We start from the raw sequence: 13,938 nt of genomic DNA on the forward strand, positions 1-13,938 counted from the left end.
TAAGGATCCGGTAGTGCCATGAGCTGTGGTGTAGGTCACAGACGCAGCTCGCAGCTGGGATCCCTCGTTGCTATGGCCCTGGCATAGGCCGGCGACTGCAGCTCCGATTCTACCCCTAGCCTGGGAACCTCCATATGTCACGGGAGCGGCCCAAGCAATGGCAAAAAGACCAAAACAAAAAACAAAAAAAAAACAGAAAAGTAACTGCTCATTCAGTTGGCCTTATATTCTGTTTTTGTCATTTTACTTGTAGGTAATTGAATACAATCCTTCTCAGTGTCTGGATTGGTTGGCAGTGCAGACACCCCGAAATAAACTGGCACACAGCTGGGTCCTACAGAATATGGAAAACTGGGTGGAGCGGTTTCTTTTGGCTCACAATTATCCTAGAGTCAGGACTTGTAAGTCAGATATTCAGAATTTAACAAACATTTATTGTTGTTCGAAGTTTTGTTTTGTTTTCTGTTTGTTTTGTTTTTCAGGTGACCACAATATGATCATTGTATAATGCGAAGCCTCTTAGAGATATTGTTTTGAAAGCTAAGGTTATATGAGTATTTGGATATCTATGGCAATGTTTTACAAATATCTGTAGTGTTTTTGTTTCTTTAAGAATAGGAAACTATGGAGTTCCCGTCGTGGCGCAGAGGAAACGAATCCGGCTAGGAACCACGAGGTTGTGGGTTCGATCCCTGGCCTCACACAGTGGGTTAAGGATCCAGCATTGCCATGAGCTGTGGTGTAGGTCACAGACATGGCTTGGATCCTATGTTACTGCAGCTGTGGCATGGGCCAGCAGCTGTAGCTCTGATTCCATCCCCAGTCTGGGAACTTCCACATGCCGCGGGTGCGGCCCTAAAAAGCAAAAAAAAAATAAAAAATAAAGAATAGGAAACCATGTCTTTTCTTGGGTGACATTGCCAACCATTATCATTTTTGTTTCTTTTCTTGATAGAGTTATAAAACATGGTCAGAATTAGTGAAGAGAGTAAAGGGTCTGAAAATCCTATCTTAAAAGTAACTTGAAGAGTTCCCGTTGTGACTTAGTGGAAACCAATCTGACTAGTATCCCTGAGGATGCAGATTCAATCCCTGGCCTTGCTTAATGGGTTAAGGATCCGGTGTTGCCATGAGCTGTGGTGTAGGTCACAGACATGGCTCAGATCTGGCATTGCTGTGGCTGTGGCGTAGGCCAGCAGCTACAGCTCCGATTGGACCCCTAGCCAGGGAACCTCCATATGCCGTGAGTATGACCCTAAAAAGACAAAAGAAAAGTGACTTGAAAAGGCTAAGAATGAAATAGCAATAAAGACACAAAACAAGCTGAGAGAAAATGTTCTCTGAAATTATGGGAATTAAATAGTAAGCCGGAAGGAAATAAACATCTTGGAAGACAGATGAACAAATAGCAAAAATAGATATTTCACAGATTAGGAAATTGCTCATAAATAAATATATAGTATGTTTTGTTTTGATAGTATTAAAAGAAAACTCAAAAGTAGTTAATTTTTAAGATTCTTTAATCATTCAATTTAGTCATTAAAATCATATTTCTTTTGTGGCTTAGCATGTTAAGAACCCAATCTAGTGTCCATGAGGATGCAGGTTCCATCCTTGGCCTCAATTAGTGGGTTAAGGATCCAGCATTGCTACAAGCTGCAGAGTAGGCTACAGATGCAGCTCAGATCCAGTATTGCTGTGGCTGTGGTATAGGCCTGCAGCTGCAGCTCTGATTCCACCCTTAGCCCAGGAACTGCCATATCCCACAGGGCCAGTGAAGCCATTTTTAAAAAAATCATTTTTCCTAGTTTTCTGCAGAGAGGGCATAAAATCAATGATAACTGCAGCAGCAACAAGCACATCAGATACTCAGATCCATATTTCTAAGTATCACTTCCAATAAAACAGTCACACAACTCCTTGTAGAAATGGCTGATTGTAGGACTGGAGCAAAGAATATACAAGATGAGCCTGAGCATGTTATAGAACCAGAAAGTAGAGAGGCACTCCAAAAACATAATGGATGAAAGTATGTAAAAGGGACAGAGCTAATCTGAAAGAGCTCCCAGTGCCCAAAGCTGAAGCAATTTGAGTAAAAAAAATAATTAGCATAGCACTGAATTATAGTCCAGAGTATAAAATAAATATCCATGAGTCCATAATAATATAAATAAATGGTTGAATAAATAAATAAAATGGAGAAAAGATAAATCTCCCACACAGAACAATCCCAAATAATTTATCTACATCTTCCCCCCAAAAAGGTGAAGCTAAATTCCACACCCCTTGAGTGTGAGCTTAGTAACTTAAAGAGCAGAGTATGGAGAATGGAAAAAAAACTTTAAGAAACTTGACGTTGGAATTTCCCTTGTGGCATAGCATTACCTATGCTAAATTAAGGATCCAGCATTACCTATGGCTCAGATCTCGATTGTAGCACAGTTTCAGTCCCTGGCCTGGGAACCTCCACATGCCTCAGGCATGGCCATAGCAACAACATCATCTATGCTGAACCAAAAAAAAACTTTTTAGCTAGCCAGTACACCTAATACTCGTGATGGTGCTGAAAAAACAGCATTCTCATACACCGCAGTGATATAAGTAATATTGCCCTTATGAAAGGTGGTTTAGCAGTGTGTAACAGGGTCCTTAAAATATTTTTTCCCCCTTTTAACTCGGTAAATAATACCATTTCAGAGATTCCAGTAAAAGTGTGTAAGTTGTCTAGTATATGGATATCCAATAGCGTTAATTATAATTGCGAAAAATTAAAATTGGGTGTTCAGATAGGAAATAAATTGTTATAGTGTATCATTTAAAAATTATAATATTGAAGACCATAGTAATATGAAAACATGTTTTTGAAATAATGTATTTGAGAAGAGAGCCTACATATTTGAATAGAATCATTGTAGCTTTAGAATAAAATTGATGGTAACATGCATAAAAGAAAAGTTACAGAGGAGTTCCCGTCATGGCTCAGCAGTAACAAACCCAACTAGGATCCATGAGGATGCAGTTTGATCCCTGGCCTCACTCAGTGGGTTAAGGATCTGGCGTTGCCATGAGCTATGGTGTATGTAAGTCACAGACGCAGCTCAGATCTGGCATTGCTGTGGCTCTGGTGTAGGCCAGTGGCTACAGCTCCAATTCGACCCCTAGCCTGGGAACTTCCATATGCCATGGATGTAGCCCTAAAAAAAAAAGACCAAAAAAAGAAAAGCTACGGAGAAATACTTTTAAATCCTACAAAATTATTTTAAGGAATGAATGAGAATGTTTAAAGAAAAAAAAAATGGTGACGTGATAGGTGTCTTAAAATAGTTGAAAAAAAATAGTTGAGTTGCCACATAGAAAGCAAAGTAGAACTTGTTCTAAGTTCTTTAGAGCCAGGAACTCTTATGTCATACCACCAAGCAGTCTTTAGCAAGATTCTGTTTTTCCATACCGATCTTCTTAATTGTTCTTAAACATAATTTAAAAGTTGTGTTTTTTCGTCCTATCAGAACTTACTTTTTACTTAAAAGCACATATGTTTTATAGAAATAGACGGTTAGATATGTGATGAAACAAAACAAGTGTAGAATTTATATGAAAGGTCCATGGGTCGTTATTTAGTAATGTTTTTAACCTTTCACTGTATTCAGAATTTTTTCAAAATGTTGGGGTAAAAGTATGTAACTTAAACTGAAATTTTTTTTATTCAAATGATCTTATTAATTGCAGTTTTATACAGAATTGATCAAGATGACACCTAAATGCCAGGTTTTTATATTTGAAACACATACCAAATTGGGCCTAACTGAAAACAGACTAATCATTAATATATAGGTGGCGAAAGATGTAGAAATGAAGTAATTGTGCACAAATAAAATTTAATTTGAAATAAATCTTTAAGATAATACAATTAATTTTAGAAACCTTAACTTTATATGCTTTGGCAATACTATGGAAATTATCAAATTATAGGTAGATTAGTGGCAGACAGAATTGGCAGGTGTGTTGAAGAGATTAAAGCATTTGAGACCTTGAGGAGGCTCTGTGGTGAATGTTGTTAAGAGGATTTACCTGTGAGTCTGACAATCTAGGTTTGAATTCTAGTTCTGCCGCTAGTTGTATAAAATGGAGTAATCTTACTGTTTTAAGCCTGAGTAAAAGTAGAGCTAATAAAAGTAGTACCTACTACATTAAGTTATGATGTTAAAAGTAAGCATTTGGTAAATGTTAGCATTTCTTGTTCTTAGCATTATCATTCTTGTTATGTTACCATTATCTTATTGTCGTTGTCATCATCATCATCATCATCATTTCTCAAGGCCAAATCTGGGTTCCCCTCCTTTATCTGTGTGACCTTGGTCTCTGCTTCTCCAAGAGTCAGCTTTTCCAATGTAACATCACCTACCTCCAGGATGATTGTGAGGATTAAATGATAATATTTATAAAGTACCTAGCTCAGTGCCTTGCTCCTGATAACTGCTTTTACAGATGGGCTCAAGTAATGAGTTATTACCCTTAGAATTATACCACAGGCTTAATAACATTTTTCAGATATGTTGAAGGAAGGGATTCAGGTTAGCCTAGAAGACGTAATCATTTTCCAGGGAGTTCACCTCCCGTTGCAGCTCAGCAGTAACAAATCTGACTAGTATCCATGAGGACAATTTCTGGCCTCCCTCAGTGGATTAAGGATCCAGCATTGCCATGAGCTGTGGTGTGGGTCACAGATGTTGCTCGGATCTGGCATTGCTGTGGCTGTGGTATAGGCCAGTTGCTGTAGCTCCGATTTGACCCCGAGTCCAGGAACCTCCATATGCCAAGGGTACAACCCTAAAAAAGCCAAAAAATAAAAACCAAAAGGAAGACAATCATTTTTCAGAGTTAATGTTCTTTAGTTGCCATATATATAATCTTTATACCATAAGAAACATTTAGGTAGATCTTTGTAACTTAAGTAATTTGACCATTATCTATAAAATAATGCTAAATTGTAATAATTTATAAAGAATAAGAAAACTTAAAACCCTGAATTAATGGTTAGACAGCCTTAGGTAGATCTTCAGGCACCATACGCTGTGTTCTTCCTGTTAAGCTATATTTTGTGAGATGAAATAAAACAAGTGGGAATGTTCTACATCTTGAGAAAGCTAAACAAAAGAGGTTTAAAACTATTTCTGTTAAAGTGATTGTTGTCACCACTTAAAAAATAACAATGACAGGAGTTCTCTTGTGGTACAGCGAGTTAAGGATCCAGCGTTGTTACTGCAACAGCTCAGGTCACTGCTGTGGTGCAGATTTGATCCCTGGCCCAGGAACTTCCATATGCTTGGGTGCGATCAAAAAAAAAAAAGAGCAATGACAGAATGGAAGACATCTTTTTTTTTTTTTTTTCATTCCTTAGGATATTTATCTGGTATCAGTGGTAGAGCAGAAAGATATTTTTTAAAATGTTCATGTCCCTTAATTTTTATTCATTTTAATTTTAAAGGGAAGAGTGGCTTTGTGTTTAATGACTGCTCTTCAATCTATTTTATAATCTTGTAAGCATCTGACAGTTTTGTTTTACATTTTATAGCTGCAGCTTATCTTCTGGTGTCCCTTATACCAAGCAATTCATTCCGCCAGATGTTCCGGTCAACAAGGTCTTTGCACATCCCAACCCGTGACCTTCCACTCAGTCCAGACACAACAGTAGTCCTACATCAGGTCTACAACGTGCTCCTTGGTTTGCTCTCAAGAGCCAAACTTTATGTTGATGCTGCTGTTCATGGCACTACAAAGCTAGTGCCCTATTTTAGCTTTATGACTTACTGTTTAATTTCCAAAACTGAGAAGCTGATGTTTTCCACATATTTCATGGATTTGTGGAACCTTTTCCAGCCTAAACTTTCTGAGCCAGCAATAGCTACAAATCACAATAAACAGGCTTTGCTTTCATTTTGGTACAATGTGTGTGCTGACTGTCCAGAGAATATCCGCCTTATTGTTCAGAACCCAGTGGTAACCAAGAACATTGCCTTCAATTACATCCTTGCTGACCATGATGATCAGGATGTGGTGCTTTTTAACCGTGGGATGCTGCCCGCCTACTACGGCATTCTGAGACTCTGCTGTGAGCAGTCTCCTGCATTTACACGACAATTGGCTTCTCACCAGAACATCCAGTGGGCCTTTAAGAATCTTACACCACATGCCAGCCAATACCCTGGAGTAAGTAAACTATAACTCTTGTATCTGTTTCCTCAAATTGATTGGAAACACTTGTTTTTCCCCCTTGTGGGAAGTAGTGACAAAATATGGGAGTGTAGTCTAATTTCAACCATTCTTTCTTAAAGACTTAAAGTATATTTGTTTTCTTGAATACATGTATAAAATGCTGTTAAAATATTGTTATAAAATTGATAAGTGTAGGAGTTCCCATCTTGGTGCAGCAGAAATGAATCCGACTAGGAACCATGAGGTTACAGGTTCAATCCCTGGCCTCGATCAGTGGGTTAAGGATCCTGCGTTGCCGTGAGCTGTGTGGATCACAGACAAGGCTCAGATCTGACATTGCTGTGGCTGTGGTGTAGGCCTGTAGCTGTAGCTCCAATTGGGCCCCTAGCCTGGGAACCTCCATATGCTGCGGGTGCAGCCCTAAAAAGTCAAAAAAAATAAAATAAGTGTGCATAATTTTTCTTAGGTTGATGTTGAAATTTTACCTCTGAATGAACTTAATCTATTCTAGTTTGTGGTTTTGTTAATGAGTCTTTTATATGCACCTAATGAAAAAATTGAGCTTTGTGGTACAGGTTTAAGAAAGTATTTACTATTTAGATATTTATTATCATGATCTATGTGCTGTGCTAAGCTATATGCTAGACAATATTTTATCTTAACATTAGTATTTGATAAGGGTTTTTGGTAGGGTTTCCCCCCACACACACTGCATTCACGTGAATGATGGTTAAGAGGTGGGCCTCTCGGAGTTCCCGTCGTGGCGCAGTGGTTAACGAATCCGACTAGGAACCATGAGGTTGCGGGTTCAATCCCTGGCCTTGCTCAGTGGTTAAGGATCAGGCGTTGCCGTGAGCTGTGGTGTAGGTCGCAGACGAGGCTCGGATCCTGTGTTGCTGTGGCTCTGGTGTAGGCTGGTGGCTACAGCTCCAATTAGATCCCTAGACTGGGAACCTCCATATGCCACAGGAGCAGCCCAAGAAATGGCAAATAGACATAAATAAATACATAAATAAATAAATAAATAAGATCCCTTTTTCTCTGCAGACTATAGGTTATATATTTAGTTTTCCCCTCTCCACGTTAAGCTGTCATTCCTCGATATTTCTTTTCATTGTTGCCTCTTACTATTTGTTGTAAACTGAAGATTACACCAGGATGGTATCAGTCTTGGAAGGGGGTTGAAAAGCAGAGTGTAGAACCCTTTTTCAAGCTGTTGTCAACCCAGAGGCTATAAACGTAGTGATGGGAGTGTAGGAATAAGAACTTTTTCAAGATGTTCAGCGTTTACTGAAGAGTTTGATCAAATGGCTGTAATCAAGGATATTTTAAGTATGGTATCCTTAAATTGTGTGCTACATTTTCCTATTGAAGAAAGGACCTTAACTGTCCTTTAGATATAATGTAGTGAATTGTTTAGAAAAAGATAACCTAATTTCCTGTCAGGAAAGTTAGAATGCCCATAATGAAGGAAAGAAAGTGAGTATATTAAATACCAAAAGAGGTTCAAATCAAAGGTAACAAGAATATAAAAGGAGAAGAATGAAAATCTGCCTAACTTAGGAGTCAAAGATGCGGTGGATTTACCTCTATCGCATTCACATAAAAAATCCGTGCTTTAGTTACTAAGCGTGATGTCCATAGTTAAACATACTTTGATGAGTGTTGGATGAGTTAGAATATTTATCCCTTAATATTGTTTCTTGCCCTTCACATTGAAATGTAACATCTTTACTTTAGAACTTAACTATTAGAGATTTTTATGAAAATGATGCTTAAATCAATTTTTGCCATGAAAAATAAGAAGTCGGGGTTTCGTTTCATTGATAGGTATGTGAAGAACAACCCTTTCTTTACATGCCCAATAAGTAAATGAGTTTATAAAATCACAGCTACTGATTTTACTAAAATATTAGTTCCTACATTTCATCCATCAGGTAACTTGAACTAGACTATCCATAAGCCTAAACAGATTATAAATAATTACCTTTAGTATTTAATAAGGATAATAATTTTTCAGAAACAGTATTAATTCAGGTATAATTGAGAGGTGTAAAATCTTTGTGACAAAGTAATGCTTTCCCATTTATTATGGAAAAGGGGGCAAAGGACTGGCATAGCATTTCTGGACATACTTTGAAATTACAGAACTAGTACTTAAGAGCTGGCTAATAGCATAACAACATTTAGAAATGAGAAGCCGATGTCATAAGATGTTGTAAGGTTAAAAGGTCATCATCATGCTTATTTAACCTTTTTAGGCAGTGGAAGAACTATTTAACCTGATGCAGCTATTCATAGCTCAGAGGCCAGATATGAGAGAAGAAGAATTAGAAGATATTAAACAATTTAAGAAAACAACCATAAGCTGTTACTTACGTTGCTTAGATGGCCGATCCTGCTGGACTACTTTAATAAGGTAAAAAGATATGTTCTGGTATGTTTTGGTTTATATTGTTTATCCAAGTGAGGGAATGGGAACCATCATTTTGACACTTAAAAAAGGGATAATTTAAATTATTTACAACCGTTAAGTTTACCAGTTCTTTAAGCCGACTGAGGAAACATTTAAACCTTTAGACTACCTTGGAGGAATTTATACTTTGAGAGTTACTGAGCTACTTTGAGTAGTTTTTATTTTAATTTGGTTTTGGATTGTTTGTGTATGTTTTATCAGAATCACAAAGTTTTAGGGTTGGAGGGAACCTTAATGTACAGTCTTCCACCTAAAACTTGAATCCTCTTCTCTATGGCAGTTTATCCTCACTTATGCTTGGACAGTTCAGTTCTGGTGAGCTGAAGAGACAGCTTACTCCATCTTTGGATAAATTTCACTATCAATGTGTTTTTCATTTTATTTAACCCAGATCTTCCTATCTTATTGTACTATAGGAATTTTAGTACATATATAGCCAAAATAACAAAATATGATCTTTACCGTTAATTGTACAGCACAACAGAAGGTATTGAATATTGAATGGCTATAAGGGAGCTGCTACAAATTACACTTAATTCCCTTTAACTGTAGAAATAAAATGTAGGTTGATTTCTTTATGTTACATATAAGACTTAGGGCTGATATTCTTTATTAGGCACACATTTTTTGCTCAATGGTTTCTTTGAATATTTCAGTATCTTAAGCCAATCAACCCAAGATAAGGTTATTTCATATTATTTTCTTCAGAAAACTTTTAAATTTGAATCTTGATTAGTACACAAAATGAAATTAACAGTGCTTTCACCAAGTTTCTTTAAAGGAACTCTTTAAAAATTTTGACATTAATTTTGAAACATTATTTTCCCAAGATTTACTACTTAAAGCTTATTTTCAAATAAAGATTGGGAGCTTTCCCAATTATTTCTTTAAAAAAGGAAAGAAGGAGTTCCTGTCATGGCTCAGCAGAAACAAATCTAGTGTCCATGAAGATGCAGGTTCGATCCCTGGCCTCGATCAGTGGGTTAAGGATCTGATATTGCCATGAGCTGTGGCGTAGGTCGCAGACACAGCTCGGATCTGCGTTGCTGTGACTATGGTGTAGGCCAGGGGCTATAGCTCAGATTCAACCCCTAGCCTAGGAACCTCCATATGCCACTGGTGTGGCCCTTAAAAGACAAAAAATAAAGTAGGAAAGAAAACATCTTCTCCAGTTGTGCTGTGTAATAGCACTTCACAGTGTCTAATAATGAAAGTATGTTAATAAGAGTAATACAGCTATTTTTTGGATGATTTACATATATTTTTCCCCTTCATGTTGCCCTTCTCAGTAACCAGCTCATGAGTGTTTTGATAATATCAAGTGCATTTTACTTTGTGGAACCTAACATAATATAGAAGATAAACCCCATATAAAAAGAAACATTGTTTCTGCAGAAACTAAAAATATTCCCATCAGGGCTCAGCAGGTTAAGACCCTAGCTAGTACCTATGAGGATGCAGGTTCAATCCCTGGCCTCACTCAGTGGGTTAAGGATCTGGCATTGCTGTGAGCTGTGGTATAGGTGGCAGACTCGGCTCAGATCTGGTGTTGCTGCAGCTGTGGCCTGAGCTGCCAGTTGCAGCTCCTATTCGACCCCTAGCCTGGGAACTTCCGTATGTCGTGGATGCGACCCAAAATAAATAAATAAAATGCTTCCATCACATCTCTTCCACAGTTGTGGAGAATTAAGTGTTCAACAGTGTGATACTAGTCAACATAACTTTTCTCTAAGTTGCATTGAGGGTTTCTTATTTAATATTATGTTACTAAGAAATAGATGTAGCTATCTCTTTTAGAAAGTAGAGAGCCTCATGACAATTTAATTTTTTAATCACCTGAGTATTCTGTTTTGAGTTCTCAAATTGAACTCTATTTTTCTAGTGCCTTCCGAATACTTTTAGAATCTGATGAAGACCGACTTCTTGTGGTATTTAATCGAGGGTTGATCCTGATGACTGAGGTAAATATTTTACTGCATTTTACTATAGATTTATTTTAATGTTCTCACCAAAACTTGTTTTGTGGATAGAGTTTATGGTACATTGTTTTATAGGTGTCTGGATTTTAAATATGCAGATCAGTAAATACTAATTTATATTCCAGGAATAATTAGTTCATAGTTTTTAGGGTGCTGTTTTCTTTTTCCACAATAATCATTTACTTTTCCCCTCATTTTGTATTTAGAACAACTTGAAAGAGACTAGTTTTATTCATTTTATTTGTGAGACTAGAAACAGAATTTGTATGATTTAATTGAGGACACACATAATTTCTTAGCAGCTCGCTTATTAGAGTTCCATCATCAGAGGCTAGTGAGACTAGTACAGGTGGTTAAAATCAGCTATTCATTCTTCTCATAATTATTGAACATCCACAACTGTAAGATGATTTTTAAGTCTACAGAGGTGCCTCATACCCTTTAGTCTTATAATGGAGATAAGGTGAAAGAGTACATGCCAAGTGCCCCGTGGGAATTACGAGGTAGGATATTTTTTTTCAGTTAATGGTATTACAGGATAGGAATACAACATGTGTGCAGCTGCACTTTGAAGAAGCTGGACTTGATGAGATAAATGGGAAAGCATTTAGATGAATGACTTAATCAGCACAAAGGCAAGAGAGTGTTAGTTGTATTCAACAAATGCCAAGTATTTTGTTTGGCTAAAATAAAAGTATGTGAAGAATAGTGAGAATTTCATTCAACAGATGTATATATGTCTGCTCTGTGCCAGCCATTGTGCTAAGTGCTAGGTTTATTGCAGTGAGCAAGACAGACATGACTCCTATCCTCATAGCTTAGAACTTAAATGCCACACAAAGTACATTGTTAAGTTTATGTACCACCAGAGATTCTAGGCTATGAATTTTCAGCTGTAAATTGTGACTAATACACACATAGGAACTCCTGTTTTGTATTTTAAAAGAACTAAATGAGAGGATTTGACTTGCGGATAGAAAGCAAGTACATTTGGGAGTTGCCATTGTGGCTCAGCAGGTTATGAACCTGACTAGTATCCATGAGGATGCAGGTTCAGTCCCTGGCTCATGCCATGGGTTAAGGATCTGACATTGCTGTGAGCTATATTATAGGTCAGACGAGGCTTGTATCCTGCATTGGTGTGGCTCTGGTGTAGGCTGGCAGCTGCAGCTCTGATTTGACCCCTAGCCTGGGAACGTCCATATGCTGCAATTGTGGCCCTAAAAAGCAGAAAGAAAGAAAGCAAATACGTTTGCTTTGTGCACAGATTCATACACATAATCTGAGTCTGAAAACACCTATCATAGAGGAAGAACAGTACCATTTTGTGGCTCAATAAAGTGAAAATTAAATGACATTTTCCTTTTTTTTTAAATCACTTATAGTCTTTCAACACACTTCACATGATGTATCATGAAGCCACAGCTTGCCATGTGACTGGAGACTTGGTAGAACTTCTGTCAATATTCCTTTCAGTTTTGAAGTCTACACGCCCATATCTTCAGAGAAAAGGTTTGGATGATCCTTCTTTTTTTTTTTTTTTAATTACTTAATGAATTTTATTACATTTATAGGTGTACAACAATCATCACAACCAAATTTTACAGCATGTCCTTCCCAAACCCTCAGTGCATCCCCCCACCCCTCAACCTGTCTCATTTGGAAACCATAAGTTTTTCAAAGTCTGTGAGTCAGCATCTGTTCTGCAGAGAAGTTCATTGTGTCCTTTTTTTAGATTCCACATGTAAGTGATATGATTTGATATTGGTGTCTCATTGTCTGACTGACTTCACTTAGCATGGTAATTTCTAGGTCCATCCATGTTGCTAAAGATGCTGTTATTTCATTCCTTTTAATAGCTAGGTAATATTCCATTGTGTATATGTACCACATCGTCTTCATCCACTCCTCTGTTGATGGGCATTTAGGTTGTTTCCATGTCTTGGCTATTGCAAATAGTGCTGCAATGAACATTGGAATACATGTGTCTTTTCCAGTCATGGTTTTCTCTGGATAGATGCCCAGGAGTGGGATTGCTGGATCAAATGGTAATTCTATTTAGTTTTCTGAGGAATTTCCATACTGTTTTCCACAGTGGTTGCACCCATTTACAATCCCACCAACAGTGTACTAGGGTTCCTTTTTCTCCCCACCCTCTCCAGCACTTATTGTTTATAGACTTTTGGATGATGGCCATTCTGGCTGGTGTAAGGTAGTACCTCAGAGTCGTTTTGATTTGCATTTCTCTAATAATGAGTGATGTTGAACATCTTTGTGTTTTCTGGCCATCTCTATGTCTTCTTTAGAGAATTGTCTGTTTAGATCTGCCCATTTTTTTGATGAGGTTGTTTGTTTTTTTGGTATTGAGCTGTAGGAGGTGTTTATAAATTTTGGAGATTAATTCCTTGTCATTCCATTCATTTGCAAATATTTTCTCCCATTCTGTGCGTTGTCTTTTCGTTTTGTTTAGGGTTTCCTTTGCTAATGCAGAAACTTTTAAGTTTAATTAGGTCCCATTTGTTTATTTTTGTTTTTATTGTCATTACTCTAAGAGGTGGATCTGAGAAGATGTTGCTGTTGTTTATGTCAGAGAGTGCTTGGCCTGTGTTTTCCTCCAAGAGTTTTATAGTATCTGGTCTTATATGTAGGTCTTTAATCCATTTTGAGTTTATTTTTGTGCATGGTGTTAGGAAGTGTTCTAATTTCATTCTTTTACATGTGGCTGTCCAGTTTGCTCAGCACCACTTATTGAACAGGCTATCTTTTCTCCATTGTATATTCTTGCCTCCTTTGTCATGGATTAGTTGACTGTAGGTGCGTGGGTTTAATTCTGGGCTTCCTATCCTGTTGAACTGATCTGTACATCTGTCTTTGTGCCAATACCATATGGTTTTGATGACTATAGCTTTGTAGTATAGCCTGAAGTCAGGGAGCCTGATTCCTCGAGCTCCATTTTTCTTTTTCAGGATGTCTTTGGCTATTTTGGGTCTTTTGCATTTCCAAACAAACTTTAAAATATTTTGTTCAAGGTCTGTGAAAAATGTCTTTGGTAATTTGATAGGGGATTGCATTGAATCTGTAGATTACCTTGGGTAGTGTAGTCATTTTGATAATATTGATTCTTCTAATCCAAGAGCATGGTATGTCTTTCCATTTATTTGTGTCATCTTTGATTTCTTTCATCAGCATCTAACAGTTTCCAGAGTACAGGTCTTTTGTCTCTTTAGGTAAGTTTATACCTCAGTATTTTATTTTTTTTTGATGCCGTGG

At 37.3% G+C, this 13,938-nt stretch overlaps 1 protein-coding gene across 15 annotated transcripts in view; it reads left to right on the forward strand.

Annotated features, from left to right (window-relative positions):
* Nucleotides 1-13,938, forward strand: part of USP34 (ubiquitin specific peptidase 34) — a 258,619-nt gene that overhangs the window by 222,912 nt on the left and 21,769 nt on the right. For all 15 annotated transcript variants that reach the window (XR_002342703.1, XR_002342702.1, XM_021087489.1 and 12 more), the window contains 5 exons: nucleotides 254-401; nucleotides 5,573-6,207; nucleotides 8,475-8,632; nucleotides 10,572-10,650; nucleotides 12,054-12,180. Coding sequence is in view for 13 of the 15 variants with exons in the window: in XM_021087489.1 (XP_020943148.1) it covers nucleotides 254-401; nucleotides 5,573-6,207; nucleotides 8,475-8,632; nucleotides 10,572-10,650; nucleotides 12,054-12,180 (1,147 nt within the window). In the remaining 2 variants the exon portion in view is untranslated. The remainder of the gene's footprint in view (nucleotides 1-253; nucleotides 402-5,572; nucleotides 6,208-8,474; nucleotides 8,633-10,571; nucleotides 10,651-12,053; nucleotides 12,181-13,938) is intronic.

This window comes from Sus scrofa, chromosome 3 (assembly GCF_000003025.6).
Source record: "Sus scrofa isolate TJ Tabasco breed Duroc chromosome 3, Sscrofa11.1, whole genome shotgun sequence".
In the NCBI taxonomy this organism is placed as follows: domain Eukaryota; kingdom Metazoa; phylum Chordata; class Mammalia; order Artiodactyla; family Suidae; genus Sus; species Sus scrofa.